Source organism: Microcaecilia unicolor, chromosome 2, assembly GCF_901765095.1.
Source record: "Microcaecilia unicolor chromosome 2, aMicUni1.1, whole genome shotgun sequence".
Taxonomy (NCBI): Eukaryota; Metazoa; Chordata; class Amphibia; order Gymnophiona; family Siphonopidae; genus Microcaecilia; species Microcaecilia unicolor.
The window spans coordinates 25,327,538-25,341,953 of NC_044032.1; the positions used below are offsets into that span (position 1 = coordinate 25,327,538).

At 43.2% G+C, this 14,416-nt stretch overlaps 1 protein-coding gene across 1 annotated transcript in view; it reads left to right on the top strand.

Moving 5' to 3' along the window:
• Positions 1 to 14,149, top strand: part of LOC115462821 (fatty acid-binding protein, intestinal-like) — a 28,575-nt gene extending 14,426 nt beyond the window's left edge. The window contains exons 2-4 of the mRNA XM_030192849.1: positions 4,300 to 4,463; positions 9,210 to 9,317; positions 13,945 to 14,149. Coding sequence (XP_030048709.1) covers positions 4,300 to 4,463; positions 9,210 to 9,317; positions 13,945 to 13,995 — 323 coding nt within the window. The 3' untranslated portion in view covers positions 13,996 to 14,149. The remainder of the gene's footprint in view (positions 1 to 4,299; positions 4,464 to 9,209; positions 9,318 to 13,944) is intronic.
• The last annotated feature ends 267 nt before the right edge of the window (positions 14,150 to 14,416 follow it).

The following is a 14,416-nucleotide window of genomic DNA, read 5'->3' on the forward strand; positions in this document are numbered from 1 at the left end:
CGAGGCCTTCAAACATGCCGCAGTAACACCACTCCTAAAGAAGCCCTCATTGGCCCCTACCTGTCCCTCCAACTATCGCCCCATCTCCCTCCTCCCTTTCCTATCCAAGATACTTGAATGTGCTGTTCACCATCGTTGCCTTGACTTTCTTTCATCTCAAGCAATTCTTTTTTTTTTTTTTTTTTTTTATATATTTATTAGTTATTTTTCTTTTTTACATTTACATATTTAAAACATAAATGTGGAAATTCAGAAAAAAAAATAGTAAGAAATATAAAGATAACATATTTTACATCAGTAAATATATTATTGAAATATAATTTTACTTTAGTCCCCAATATCAATATCTGAATCAAAATACTAGGATATAGAAAAAGGAAAAAATAAATCAAATATAAGCAGTTTGGGACAACGGAGCCCGAAAGCCGACTTTACAGCATTTCCTATGAGGTCGTTTCCAGGGGTCTTCTCGCTTTTTCTTTAAGTTCAACAAATTCCAACAATTTCCTTGGGGTATAGAATACATAATTAACTAAATCTAAAGATATGCAACATCTGCAAGGAAACTTTAACACAAAAAGACCACCTAAATTCAAAACCCTGGATTTATATAAAAGGAATTCTTTTCTCCTTTTTTGTGTGTTTCTTGCAATGTCCGGGAAAATCTGGATCTTACCCCCAAGGAAAGAGTCATTCAAATGACGAAAGTAAAGTCGAAATATATTATTTTTATCAGGTTCCAGAGCAAACGTTACAATTAACGTTGTTCTTTCAGTAATTATCTCAAGAGAGTTTTCAAGGAATTCTGTTAAATTAAGATCATCTTGATTTGGCCCTTTAGATCCCTTTATTCCTGATAGATACTGGGTCCTCGTAATGGGCGGATAACCCTCCATCGGGATCTCCAGTATTTCTCTAAAGTATTTCTTAAGCATTTCACCTGCGGGTATCAATGGGCACTTTGGAAAATTTAACAGCCTCAAGTTATTCCTACGAGCATTATTTTCCAAATATTCAATTTTCCTTTCTTGTAGCTCTCTTTCTCTTATCAATTCTGAGGTAGTATTTTGTAATTTTTCCAGTTCCCCATCGAAGTTAACACTTTTTTCAGTTTGCTCTTGAAATTTAACAGACAAGTCCTGGTAAGATTGTTTCAATTCCAAAATTTCATTTTTCGTAGAGGTATTCATTTGTAACAAAACATTACTCACACCCTGTATAGCGTCCCATAGGGTCTCCAGCGTGACTACAGCAGGTCTTATAATTCCTCCAGAGTTCCCCGGCACCAAACTCCCAGGAGTAGAAGAGCAGGGTTGACTCAGCCCCTGTTCCGCTGTTTCACTTCCTGGGGTTAAAGTTCCCCTGGGTCCTCCATCCACGGCAATGGCTGGGAGCTCCTCCATTCTCCGCGGCCCCAGCGGGGAAAACACGACACCGGGCTGCTGGGGCGCTGCAAATGAGGGAGGGCTCAATGAGACTCCCTCAATGCTGTGCTCCGCTTCCAAAAGAGCAGGGCTAGTCGAATCGGAGGTCCGTTGAATCCGGGAGGCGATGCCAAAGCTGTCGAGAGTTGTCTGACGGGTGGATGGCGTCGAATGCGGGACCAGGGAGGTAGGTGCCGCAATTTTCCCCTTCCGCTTCCCCATCTTTCAGACGGAAAGCAGAGCCCACACGGCAGATTACTCAGCAGCTTACAGAGCGTCGCGTCCTTGCTACTGCTCAGAACGCCATCTTGATCCATGTTGATCTCAAGCAATTCTTGACTCACTTCAATATGGCTTTCGCCCCCTTCATTCAACCGAAACAGCACTTACTAAAGTCTCCAATGACCTGCTCCTGGCCAGATCCAAAGGGCTCTATTCTATCCTCATCCTTCTTGATCTATCTGCTGCTTCTGACACAGTCAATCACAGCCTACTCCTTGATACGCTATCCTCACTTGGATTTCAAGGCTCTGCTCTTTCCTGGTTTTCTTCTTACCTCTCCCGACGTACTTTTAGTGTACACTCTGATGGATCCTCCTCTTCTTCTATCCCGCTGTCTGTTGGCGCACCTCAGGGATCTGTCCTGGGACCTCTACTCCATCTATACTTCTTCGCTTGGTACTCTGATCTCATCCCATGGTTTTCAGTATCATCTTCACGCCGACGACTCCCAGATCTACCTCTCCGCACCAGAAATCTCAGCAGGCATTCAGGCCAAACTTTCAGCCTGCCTGTCCGACATTGCTGCCTGGATGTCTCACTGCCATCTGAAGCTAAACATGACCAAAACTGAGCTCCTTATCTTTCCACCTAAACCAACCTCTCCTCTCCCCCATTCTCTATTTCTCTCCTCTCCCCCATTCTCTATTTCTGTGGATAACACGCTCATCCTTCCTGTCTCATCAGCACGCAACCTTGGGGTCATTTTCGACTTCTCCCTCTTCTCTTCACATATTGAACAGACTGCTAAAACCTGTCATTTCTTCCTCTATAACATCACTAAAATTCGCTCTTTCCTTTCTGAGTACGTAACCATAACACTCATCCACACTCTTATCACACCTCCCGCTTAGACTATTGCAACATTCTTCTCACAGGGACCCCGCATATTTTCAAAGCACTTAGCCTTCCAAAGTTCCATAGGTTTCTATGGAACTTTAGAAGGCTAGGTGCTTTGAAAATGAGCCCAAACACATATACAGTCTCTCTCCTCTTCAATCTGTTCAAAATTCGGCTGCACGCTTAATATTCCGCCAATGTCGTTATGCTCATATTACCCCTCTCCTCAAGTCACTTCATTGGTTTCCTATCCGTTTCTGCATACAGTTCAAACTCCTCTTACTGACTTATAAATGCATTCACTCTGAAGCTCCTCAGTACCTCTCCGCGCTCATCTCTCTCTACACCCCTCCCCGGGAACTCCACTCGCTGGGTAAATCTCTCTTATCTGCACCCTTCTCCTCCACCGCTAACTCCAGACTCCGTTCCTTTTATCTTGCTGCACCATATGCCTGGAATAGACTTCCTGAGCCGGTACGTCAAGCCTCATCTCTGGCCATCTTCAAATCTAAGCTAAAAACCTACCTTTTGATGCTGCTTTTAACTCCTAACCCCCACTTGCCCGTTCAGAACCCTCACCTTATCATCCTCACTTCAACTGTCTCTTATCCCTTATTTGTCCTGTCTGCTCTAACCCTTATCTGTCCTGTCTGTCTGTCCTAATTAGATTGTAAGCTCTGTCCAGCAGGGACTGCATCTCCATGTTCAAGTGTAAAGCGGTGCGTACATCCAGTAGCGTAATAGAAATGATAAGTAGTAGTAGTAGACCTGTCTCCCTTTTCTTAAGAAAAGCCTCGGTGGACAGTGAGGGTAAAACCAAGCCTGGATGATGGAAAAGGAGCTAATCAGTAACACTAACCTAAGTGCATTAAAGCTCTTTCCCTGTTTTTGAATGGTAATGAGATGAGGCACATTGTGAGTATGAAGGTTATAAGCTGACCTCTTGGGCTTGTCTGCTCTCACACAGAACGGCCAAGTTACCCATTCCAGAAGGGAGACTTTGGCTGGTCCTGGTTTTAAACTTGCATCCCAAAGCAGTGTAGCATTTGATTATGAAGACAGAACCTGGAATATGCTCCCCTATTTAATCCTTTCTATGTTCATCCCTCTTCCAACCCCTCACTATACATTCTTCCTTACCAAACAACATGTTTTTCCCAATACACACCCTCCTCCCACTCCCCTACCTCTACTATCCTCCTCCCTTACCCATCTTACTTACCCACATCAAATTGACAACCTCTTTATTCACTATATTACAGCTATATCCATTCTATGTTATTTTGTAAAGCTGATATACTATGTAAGCCGCACTGAACCTACTAATAAGTGGGAAAGCGCGGGGTATAAACGTTACAAATAAATAAATAAATTTGTAGTCTATGATTCTATCCATTGAAATCAGTGCTGCAGGTCCCATAATGTACCAGATGAGGTTGGTAGAAATCCAGGACTGGCCAAAAAGTCTCCCTCCTGGAATGGATAACTTGGCAGCTCTGCCTCATATAGAAGACTTCTTGAGACCCTTCAGCTCATTCCATTTATTCCACTCCAGTATCCATGTGTTACTGAAAGGTACAGAGCTCTAAGCATGTACTGATCCTCTGTTGTGCACCCTCCTCCCCGTGGGCTCTCCACAACCTGAGTGGGTGGGGTGGGGAGGCAGAAGGCAGAGGCACTTGCCTCCTGCACATCCATATGGAAGAATTTTTTTCCCCTCCCACTGGCCTAGGTAAAAACTGTTTTCTTTTTGCAGGTGTGGATGGGAAGTTAGCAGCTCCGGACAACCAGAAGATGACAATCAAACAGAATGGAAATCAAATCAGTTTCCAGAGAGTGGGGGTTTACACTCCTGTGGAAATCATCATATTGGATGGCAAAACTGAGTTTCGCCTGTCTGATGCTAGCATAAATGTGGTGGTAAGAGGGGTCCTGTGAACAGCTGATCCAGGGAAGGCAAATCTAATACCTTGTCCTGAGGAGGATGAGGTGAATCTAACAGACAGCACTACCTTACCACAGAATAACACTGCTGTGGTATCTACACATGACACAACACCTGCTGCTTTTGGGAGCTGATAGCATGTCTTGCTTTGAATGCTTTAGGTTTTCTGGCAAATCAATACAGATTTTAATTGTTTTCCTGCCAACCCAGGTTTCCTTCTATGAACTATTGTCTCGGATGGCCTTGAATGCCCTTCAGACTGTTCAGGAGCCTTTGTAAATGGCAATTGTATAGTGGGTGAAAGAACAGAGCAAGAACATAGGAAATTATGTGTGTGGGGGGGGGGGGGGGGGGGCTCTAAGAAACTTAGCATGGCATTTGCATAACAAAGGTTGAGATCTGCCAGTCTGCAGCTCTGGGAAGTTACAGGACTAGGCACTAAACCGCATTTCGTATTGCTGGACTTTCCCTGCGCTAATCAGACATCAGCGTGGGAAAATCAGCATAAAAATACTGCATCAAAGGGTAATGAGCTGCGCTTCAAATAGCTAAAACTAGAATGTTCCCCTCTGTAAAGCACAGTAAAATCTAGTGCAAGAGCAGAGAGTGATCTAAGGTACTGCACTTTCCTGGGATCCTTGAGCTGCCTCCTCTCCTATAGCTCCCCCTCCCTCAAACACTTAAGAGGACACTCACTCGCTTTTGCCTCTTGTGAGCTGGTCACCCTGCCAGGACCTGGTCAGGGCTGACCCTGCTTAGCTTTCTGCACACACCGTCACCTTTGGCTCCACAGCTCCCTGGAATTCACCAGGACTCTGCCTCCCACATAGGGTGTCCTCTGCTTTCCTGTCTCCTTTCAATAGAAATCCAACAAAATAAAACATGGAAAAGAAAATAAGATGATACCTTTTTTATTGGACATAACTTAATACATTTCTTGATTAGCTTTCGAAGGTTGCCCTTCTTCGTCAGATCGGTAATAAGCAAATGTGCTAGCTGACAGTGTATATAAGTGAATAACAAATACAATAATGAAGGAGATATCTGAGCACAACTGGCACTACTACTGACCAAAGATCGAATCTTTTACTCATAGAGATATTGCCTCAAAAAACCCCCGGCTGTATAGCAAAAAAAGCTCACGGGGGCTGGGCTGTTTCATCACTGTCAAACACCTCATATAAAATTTTATATTTTTTACATATATCTAATCGTTTTCATTCTCTTAATGCTTCTCTTACGATATGAGAATATATATACTGTACATCATTCTGAACTTGAAAACTACTAAGCTTTGTAGAAGTCCAATATTTTTCTTTTTTATTTGATGCTGAGCACAACCACGACCTAATATTTTGAGGCAATATCTCTATGAGTAAAAGATTCGATCTTTGGTCAGAAGTAGTGCCAGTTGTGCTCAGATATCTCCTTCATTATTGTATTTGTTATACAAACAGCAGAGGTAGGAGGAGATTGCCTTCCGAATTTATTATAAGTGTATATAAGTGAAAACATTCAAGCATTACTATGACAGTCTGACAGGGTGGGAGGAGGGGGGTGGGTAGGAAGTATGCATGGGGACATCAAAGCATATCATTGATATTCTAACAGGATGGGTGTGGATAGGTGAGGGGTGGAGAGAAATACAGCTTTATGGTTTATAATGGGCTAGGAACCCCAGGTCCTTGTTAAGTCCTTTCTGTTGGGTGTTAAAATATTCAATCATTCTGACTTCAAAGGTCTTACGTTCTTGTATGGTTTTAAAGTTACCTTTCAGTATTCTCACTGTGAAATCACAGTGTCCTGGTTCTGTGAAGTGCTGTCCCACCGGGGTGGGGGCCCTACTGGCTTAATTGTTCATGTGATGTCTATGTAAATTGAATCTTGTCTTAAGCATCTGGCCTGTTTCTCCAATATAGCATCCTTCGTTACATTTTTTACACTGAATGATATATACCACATTGGAAGATGAGCAAGTGAAAGATCCCTTTATGTTGAATATCTTTCCTTTGTGGGTAACTGTGGGGTCCTGTGAAATATTTTGGCATAGTTTGCAACTGGATAAATTACAGGGACGTGTGCCCTTCTGTTCCTTTTCAGTCTGTGATGGAAGTTTACTTCTGATTAGCTTGTGTTTTAAGTTGGGTGGTTGTCGGAAGGCCAGTACTGGTGGGGATGGGAATATCTCTTTCAGTAATTCATCCTCCTGGAGTATAGGTTGTAGATCTCTTATGATTTTCCTCAGTTTTTCCAGCTCTGGATTGTATGTCACTACAAGGGGAATTCTGTCTGTGGATTTTTTCTCCTTGTACTGTAGCAGATTCTCCCTGGGTGTTTTGAGGGAGGAGGCAATATTCTTGGAGATTATTTTGGGGTTGTAGCGTTTCTGTTTGAAGGATGCACGCAGGCTTTTAAGGTGTCTGTCTCTGTCCCCTGGGTCAGAGCAGATACGGTGGTATCTTGTGGCTTGGCTGTAAATGATGGATCTTTTTGTATGTGAAGGATGGAAGCTGGAGTTGTGGAGGTAGCTGCATCTGTCTGTGGGTTTCTTGTACATAGATGTTTGTATACAGCCATTGCTGATTGAGACCGTGGTGTCCAAAAAATTGACTTTTTCTGGGGAGTAGTCAATTTTGAATCTGATTGTAGGGTGGTATGTATTGAAGGCAGAATAAAATTGTTTCAGAGTTTCTTCACCCTCCGTCCAAATCATAAAAATGTCATCGATGTATCGGTAGTATTTTAGAGGTTTGGTCTGGTGTGTATTCAGAAATGTCTCTTCCAGCTCAGCCATAAAAAGGTTGGCATATTGGGGTGCTGTCCTGGTGCCCATCGCAGTGCCCATTATTTGCAGATAGATATCATTGTTAAAGGGGAAGTAGTTGTGAGTTAAAATGAATCTGATTAATTTTGTATTGAGTATTGATGGTCCAGTGTGGATTTTTTTAGGAGTCTTCCACATGCAGTTATGCCATCCGCATGTGGAATGTTGCTGTATAGTGATTCTACATCCATCATGACCAGAAGGGTGTTAGGTGGTAGTTGCTTGATATTTTTCAATTTATTCAGAAAGTCTGTGGTGTCTTGTATGAAGCTGTTAGTTTTGTGTACGAGAGGTTTCAGAATTTCCTCTATGAATCCAGATATTTCTTCCGTGAGTGTGCCAATACCTGATATGATTGGTCTGCCAGGGGTTCCCGGTTTGTGGATCTTGGGTAGCATGTAGAATGTGCCTACAGAAGGCTGGTTTGGTATGAGTTTCTTCAGGTGAGGTTGCGCTTGTGTAGGAAATGCTTTGATAAGGTCTTTCAGCTGTTTTGTGTAATCCTGTGTGGGGTCCTCAGTTAGTTTCCTTTAGTATTTATTGTCTGAGAGCTGTCTGTGCCCCTCTTCAATGTATTTTTGTATGTCCATAATTACCACTGCGCCTCCTTTGTCTGCGGGTTTGATGATTATGCGTTCATTAGTTTGTAGGGTTCTTATGGCCGCTCTTTCTGGTGGGGTAATATTGTACAGGATTCTCTTTTGTTTGTTGGAAAGTTGGGATTTCACCCTATGTCTGAAACTTTCTATGTAATTATCCAGCTTGTAGTTTTGTCCCTCCTGTGGTGTGAAATAAGTGTTCTTTTGTTTAAGACTGTACTCCGGTCTGTTTGGTGTCCCTTTATTATAGAAATGTGTTTTAAGGTGCATTTTTCTAAAGAATTCTTCTAGGTCTGAGTATAGTTGGAGTTCATCTAGTTTACTAGATGGGCAGAATGAAAGCCCTTTTGAGAGCACAGAGACCTCATGTTGTGATAATTGATGGTTCGAGAGGTTTATTATCCCCATTTGGTTTGCATCTGTAAAGGTGTGATCAGTATTCCCTGGTTTGTTTGGGCTCCTTTCACAAAGGCTCATCACAACCAGGCTTCTTATGACCAAAGGTTTTATTAATTTCCATTTAACATAATCTTCATTGCTTATGTCTTCTTTAACTTAAACATAATCAAACATTTACTCAGTGTCTTTTAGTTAAACCTCTTCAGACCCAGAGCAGTTCCTCAGGCTTCCACCAGAAACAGCAAAACAAAAGCACTTTACTTTCATTCCTTCATAGTTCAAAACAGCAAAACAAAAGCATTTACTTTTACTTCTCAGAGGCTAGTGCAGCTGTCACCTTTCCAGCAGAGCCCTTACCCAGTGTTTCCATCTCCACCTCCCAGCTTTCCCCCATTGCTTTAATAAAGCTGCCTGAAACCCTCTCACACCTGGCTCCTCTTCCCAATCAACAGTGGCGTACCAAGGGAGGGGGGGGGGCGGTCCGCCCCGGGTGCACGCTGCTGGGGGGGGGGGGGGGTGCCGCGCACCGGTCAGCTTCATTCGTTTCCATGCTTCCTCTGCCCCGGAACAGGAAGTAACCTATTCTATTCTATTCTATTCTGGAAAGGAGTCAGAGATCGGCAGTATAAGTAGGTAACACATTGCTCGCTATGGTGTCAAAACATCTAATTAGTTCTAACCTCTGATGTTCTGTTCTTTGTGTTTAAAGTAGACCACTGAATTACGTTTTACAAACAGCCATAAACACATAAACCATAATTTATCTGGCCAATTAGTGGAAATGATGTCACCCTTGTTGCTGTCCAGGTACTAGGTTATATCAAATATGCCTCTCGGTCATCACTTCTTGTGTCAAAGGCCAGGATTTGTGACTACCATCATGTCCTATCTGGTTTTAGGGCACGTGGAAACTACAAGGAAAAAAAATGGAAGGCAATTTTACTCGTAAAGATAACAATAAACATCTGAAGATAAAACAAGAAATTGTGGGGGATGAGTTTATACAGGTAAGTTTACACTTCTGATTTCTCACTTTCCAGAAAGTTCCAGAGCTTTCATTTGAGTTAAATGTGTTAATAGATCTCTCCAGTGCTGATGGAAGCTTCCAACTCATTCAAAAACTCAGACTAAAGAGCATCAGAGTAGTGCTGTTACATGTATCCAGCACAGGACACTTGGGATGGGGTAGCCCAGAACCAGCCCCCTTTAAGCTCTTAATAAATTAGGCAGTGTGAGAGCATGTGTAGAAAACGATGAGAGGCATCCTTTCACAGTTTGATGTCTGACCACTAGGGATGGGCAGCTAGAGAATTTTCATCCTGTGTTTACAGGAATTTTTCTTTGCCAAAAATAATGTACACTGTAGAAAGAGTGTGCCCTTTCCCCAATACTGTGTACATAAATACACAAGTTTGCATGTATGCCCCGATGCCAATCTAGGAATCATCGGCCACGTTGCTGCAAAAGATAACCCATCCCTACTGAGCACTGGAGGATGAGTTGTAGGCACAAGGTTTCTAGAACTGAGGTCTTGAGGACATAGCTGTGAGTCCATGAGAAATTGCCCTTTCTTCTGTTGTAACCCCCAGCACTAGGCACCCTCGGCTTATCATAAGTACATAAGTATTGCCACACTGGGACAGACCAAAGGTCCATCAAGCCCAGTATCTTGTTTCCAACAATGGCCAATCCAGGTCACAAATACCTGGCAGAAACCCATATAGTAGCAACATTCCATGTAGAATCTAAAAGAGTAGGAAGATTCTAGAATTCTAAAGAATAACAAGATTCCATGTAGAACCTCAAAGAGTAGCAACACTCCATGTAGAACCCCAAAGAATAGCAACATTCCATTCAGAATCCCAAGCACATAAGTGTTGCCATCAGGGCTTTTTTTGAGGGGGTACTCGGGGGTACTGAGTACCGGCACCTTTTCCATTGTCTCCTAAAATTGACCCATGCGCCACAAGTTTTATGCCTTTGTCATAGATTCTGTGACTGGTTGCAGGGGCCCTGGCTATTGTGGAGTGAGTCCCTCAGTGATCACCCCACCCCTGAAGGGTGGCCTGACATTTAAGTACCGGCACCTTTTTTGCTAGAAAACTTGCACTGGTTGCCATACTGGGACAGACCAAAGGCCCATCAAGCCCAGCATCCTGTTTCCAACAGTGGCCAATCTAGGTCACAATTACCTGGCAAGATCCCCAAAAAGGTCAATACATTTTATGCTACTTATCACAGAAATAGCAGTGGATTTTCCCAACATTTAGCAGAACCACACCCAAAGGATCCTCTAATTCTTCAAAACTGTTTCTATGAATACTGCTTTCCCTCCGCCCTTCTTCCTGTCCTGGGAGGCTGTTCACATATCCACCATCCTTCCTGTGTACTCAGTCTCCACCTAGACAAGCCACTGATGCAGCGTTTATACCTTACTGCTGCCATCCCTCCCTGCAGAACAGATCTGTTCAGGTTTTTAAACCTCGGCTCAGAGGACTGTGGTAGTCAGTCATGACTCCTGACTTTGTCTTCAAGAGCAGTGGTTCCCATTTTCTCCTATGGACTCCTAGCCACTTGGGTAGTCAGGATATCCATAATGGATATGCTTGAGAGAATCTTCATTGCATGCAATGAACCTGAAGCATGTTCATTGTGGATATTCCAAAAGCCAACTGGCTGGGAGTCCTCAGGACAAGCTGGAGCCCTACCTTACTAGTTTTGACAGTGGTTAGCCCCATACCTGTGTCTTACTGCCAAGACTTCTACTCTGTTAACTTTGGGATCTTAACACTCATCTAAGCAGACTGCTAGATGTATCAGTGTGGTATGGTTGAGTAGATTGGATAGGCCTGTGTAATGCTTCTCCCAACATGTTAACCTCATAAAGGATTATAACAGTTCAACTCATCTGTTGAAGAAATGCAAAATATTCATGCATATGCATTGATATTCCACAAACTTAATTTATTTGGCAGCTTTGGAATGAGATTGCATCCTATAGATTTGTATTGCTTCCTACTTCTAAATGATTGATTAGGAAAATGCTGTTCCCTTAATCCTTGCACCATGGGTGTAGCCAGAATTCCATTTTTGGGGGTTCCCCCAAAAGGTGGACTTAAGGGGGTCTGGTATTCTCTCCCCCTTCCCTCTTTATTTATTTTATTTATTTATTGCATTTGTATCCCACATTCCCCCACCTATTTGCAGGCTCAATGTGGCTTACATAGATTTGTTGACATTGTCATAACAGGATATCAGATACAGTTAGTAGTGTGTAACGATCAAGAAAGGGAAGAGGGAAGAAGGGAGGGAGTGAATAGGATAGCTGTATAAGGTAAGCTTTCGTAGTTGAGAGGGTTGGTGAGGTGACTTAATGAGGTTGTGGGTGCTCATTTTAGGCCTTGTTGAAGAGGAATGTTTTCAGCAATTTACGAAAGATAGTTGTTTTGTTGATTGCTTTCAAGTCTGTGGGTAATGCATTCCATAACTGCGTGCTCATGTACGAGAAGGTAGTGGCATGCATCAGTTTGTACTTCAGTCCTTTGCAGCTGGGGTAGTGCAGGTTAAGAAATTTGCGAGATGATCTTGTGGCGTTTCTGGGTGGTAGGTCCACAAGGTTTAGCATGTAGATTGGGGCGTCTGCATGAATGATTTTGTGTACAATTGTGCAGATCTTGAATGCAATGCGTTACTTCAGTGGAAGCCAGTGAAGTTTCTCTCTTAGTGGTTTTGCACTTTCATGTTTAGTTTTTCCAAATATGAGTCTGGTGGCTGTATTCTGGGCAGTTTGGAGTTTTTTGATTGTCTGTTCTTTGCACCCGGCGTACAGTGCATTGCAGTAGTCCAGATGACTTATTACCATTGACTGTACCAGGGTATGGAAGATGTATCTCGGGAAGAAAGGTTTTACTCTTTTAAGTTTCCACATGGTGAAGAGCATCTTTTTGGTCGTGTTTTTCACGTGGGTGTCGAGAGTGAGGTTTCGATCAATGGTGACTCCAAGAATTTTCAAGTTTTGTGAGACCGGAAGGGAACAGTATGGCGTGGTTATGGTGTTGAAGTGTTTTGTGTTATGTTGTGAGGTGAGTACAAGGCATTGTGTTTTTTCTGCGTTAAGTTTTAGTTGGAATGCATCTGCCCAGGTGTGCATTATTTGGAGGCTTTGGTTGATCTCGTGGTGATTTCACTTAGATCATGTTTGAATGGAATGCAAATTGTGACGTCATCTGCATAAATGTAGGGGTTGAGGTTTTGATTGGCTAGTAGCTTGGCTAGAGGTATCATCATTAGGTTGAATAATGTTGGTGAGAGAGGGGATCCCTGGGGGACTCCACACTCAGGTATCCATGGTAGTGATCTGTCCTCGTTCGTTGTTACTTGGTATGATCTTGTGGTTAGGAATCCTTTGAACCATTTGAGAACAGTGCCCCCTACTCCGAAGTATTCTTGTATTTGTATTAGTATATCATGGTTAACCATGTCAAAGGCACTGGACATGTCGAATTGCAGGAGGAGGATGTTGTTACCAGTCGCAATTGCTTGTTTGAATGCGTTCATTGCGGACACTAGTACAGTTTCGGTGCTGTGATTCGTCCGAAATCCTGATTGGGACTCGTGCAAAATTGAGTGTCTATGTAGGTATTCAGTCAATTGTTTCGTTACTATGCCTTCCATGAGCTTGGTCATGAGTGGGATGGATGCTACTGGTCGATAGTTGGTTAGGTCTATTGTGTTCCCCTCCACCACAATAAAATTATCTTTGCATTACTGAGCATGTGCGGCAAAGCTAATATTGGCAGTCAAAGCATGTCTGCTGGTATTCTCTTCCCCTTGCAGAGGGGGGCCCGAGCCCCTAAGGCACCCCTCCCCTGTGGCTACGCCATGCACCACTGTCTTTGTACAGCAGGTCCTGAGGTTCTCACTATCCCATGTAGTTTTCATGATCTCTCATGTGCTACCTCCATTGTATCCACAGGAAATAATACACAAGACTTACATATTAATGTAGATATCCTGATAGCCAAATGGGCTGGTGCAGGGGTGGGCAACCTTGGTCCTCAAGGGCTGCAACCCAGTCAGATTTTCAGGATTTCCACAATGAATATGCATGATATCTATTTGCATACCATGGAGCAATGCATGTAACTGGATCTTGTGCATATTCGTTGGGGAAATCTGAAAACCTGACTGGGTTGTGGGCCTTGGGCACCAAGGTTGTCCATCCCTAGGCTAGTAAGAGCTTCAGAACTCATTTGTGAAATGGCTGTGGAGGTTCTGGTTTTCCTGTGAATAGTGTCCCTGAGTTACTCCTGGTGATAGTGGTGGCTATTCTAGTGGAGCTCAGGAGCTGACTCCAGCTGACAAGCTTCTCTGATGGGGTGGCTGATTTTTTTTTTAGAGGGGGGAGGGAGTTCTGTAATGTGATACCATGTTGGCTGACTCCTAGACACACAAGCTAATATTTCAAACGAAAGGGGCTAAACAAATTACTCCTCTCTGGATGAAGTGAAGGAGCTTCAGCTATGGATCTCTCATTCATTTAACATCACAGGGACTCTGAGCACCTACAGACATAATATTATGCAACAGGGAACATGTCAGTTAAACTTTTTTTTTGTTTTGTTTAAACTTTAGACCTACTTGTATGAAGGAGTAGAAGCCAAGAAGATCTTCAAGAGAGAGTGAACATCAGCCAGGAAGCTCGGTAAAGAAGAGCAGAAGAAACGTGACCTCGGTCTTTCTAACCCGTTACTGATGGGATCCTGTGGGAGCCCAACCTACTTGACTGTTCATCTTGCCAGACGTAGCAACTACTGTTCAAATAAAACATACAAATTCAGCAAAGCTGTTCTGTGGCGGTTTTCATTAGATCCTTTGTGCATAATCCAGAGCTCAGCAATAGAACCGAGACGGTGCTGCAGATTCAGTCACAAGGGAGGGAATGTAAGATGTCACTGGAGCCATTCATTTGCTGTTTATTCCGGATGTAAGAGGCATATTTTGATTTATTTCCCCATTTGACTTTCATTATATTGTGAGTCAGCAGTCCAGTTTTCTGATAGCGCCATTCGGAGGACCCCTGATGAAGGCATTAATGCTGAAATGC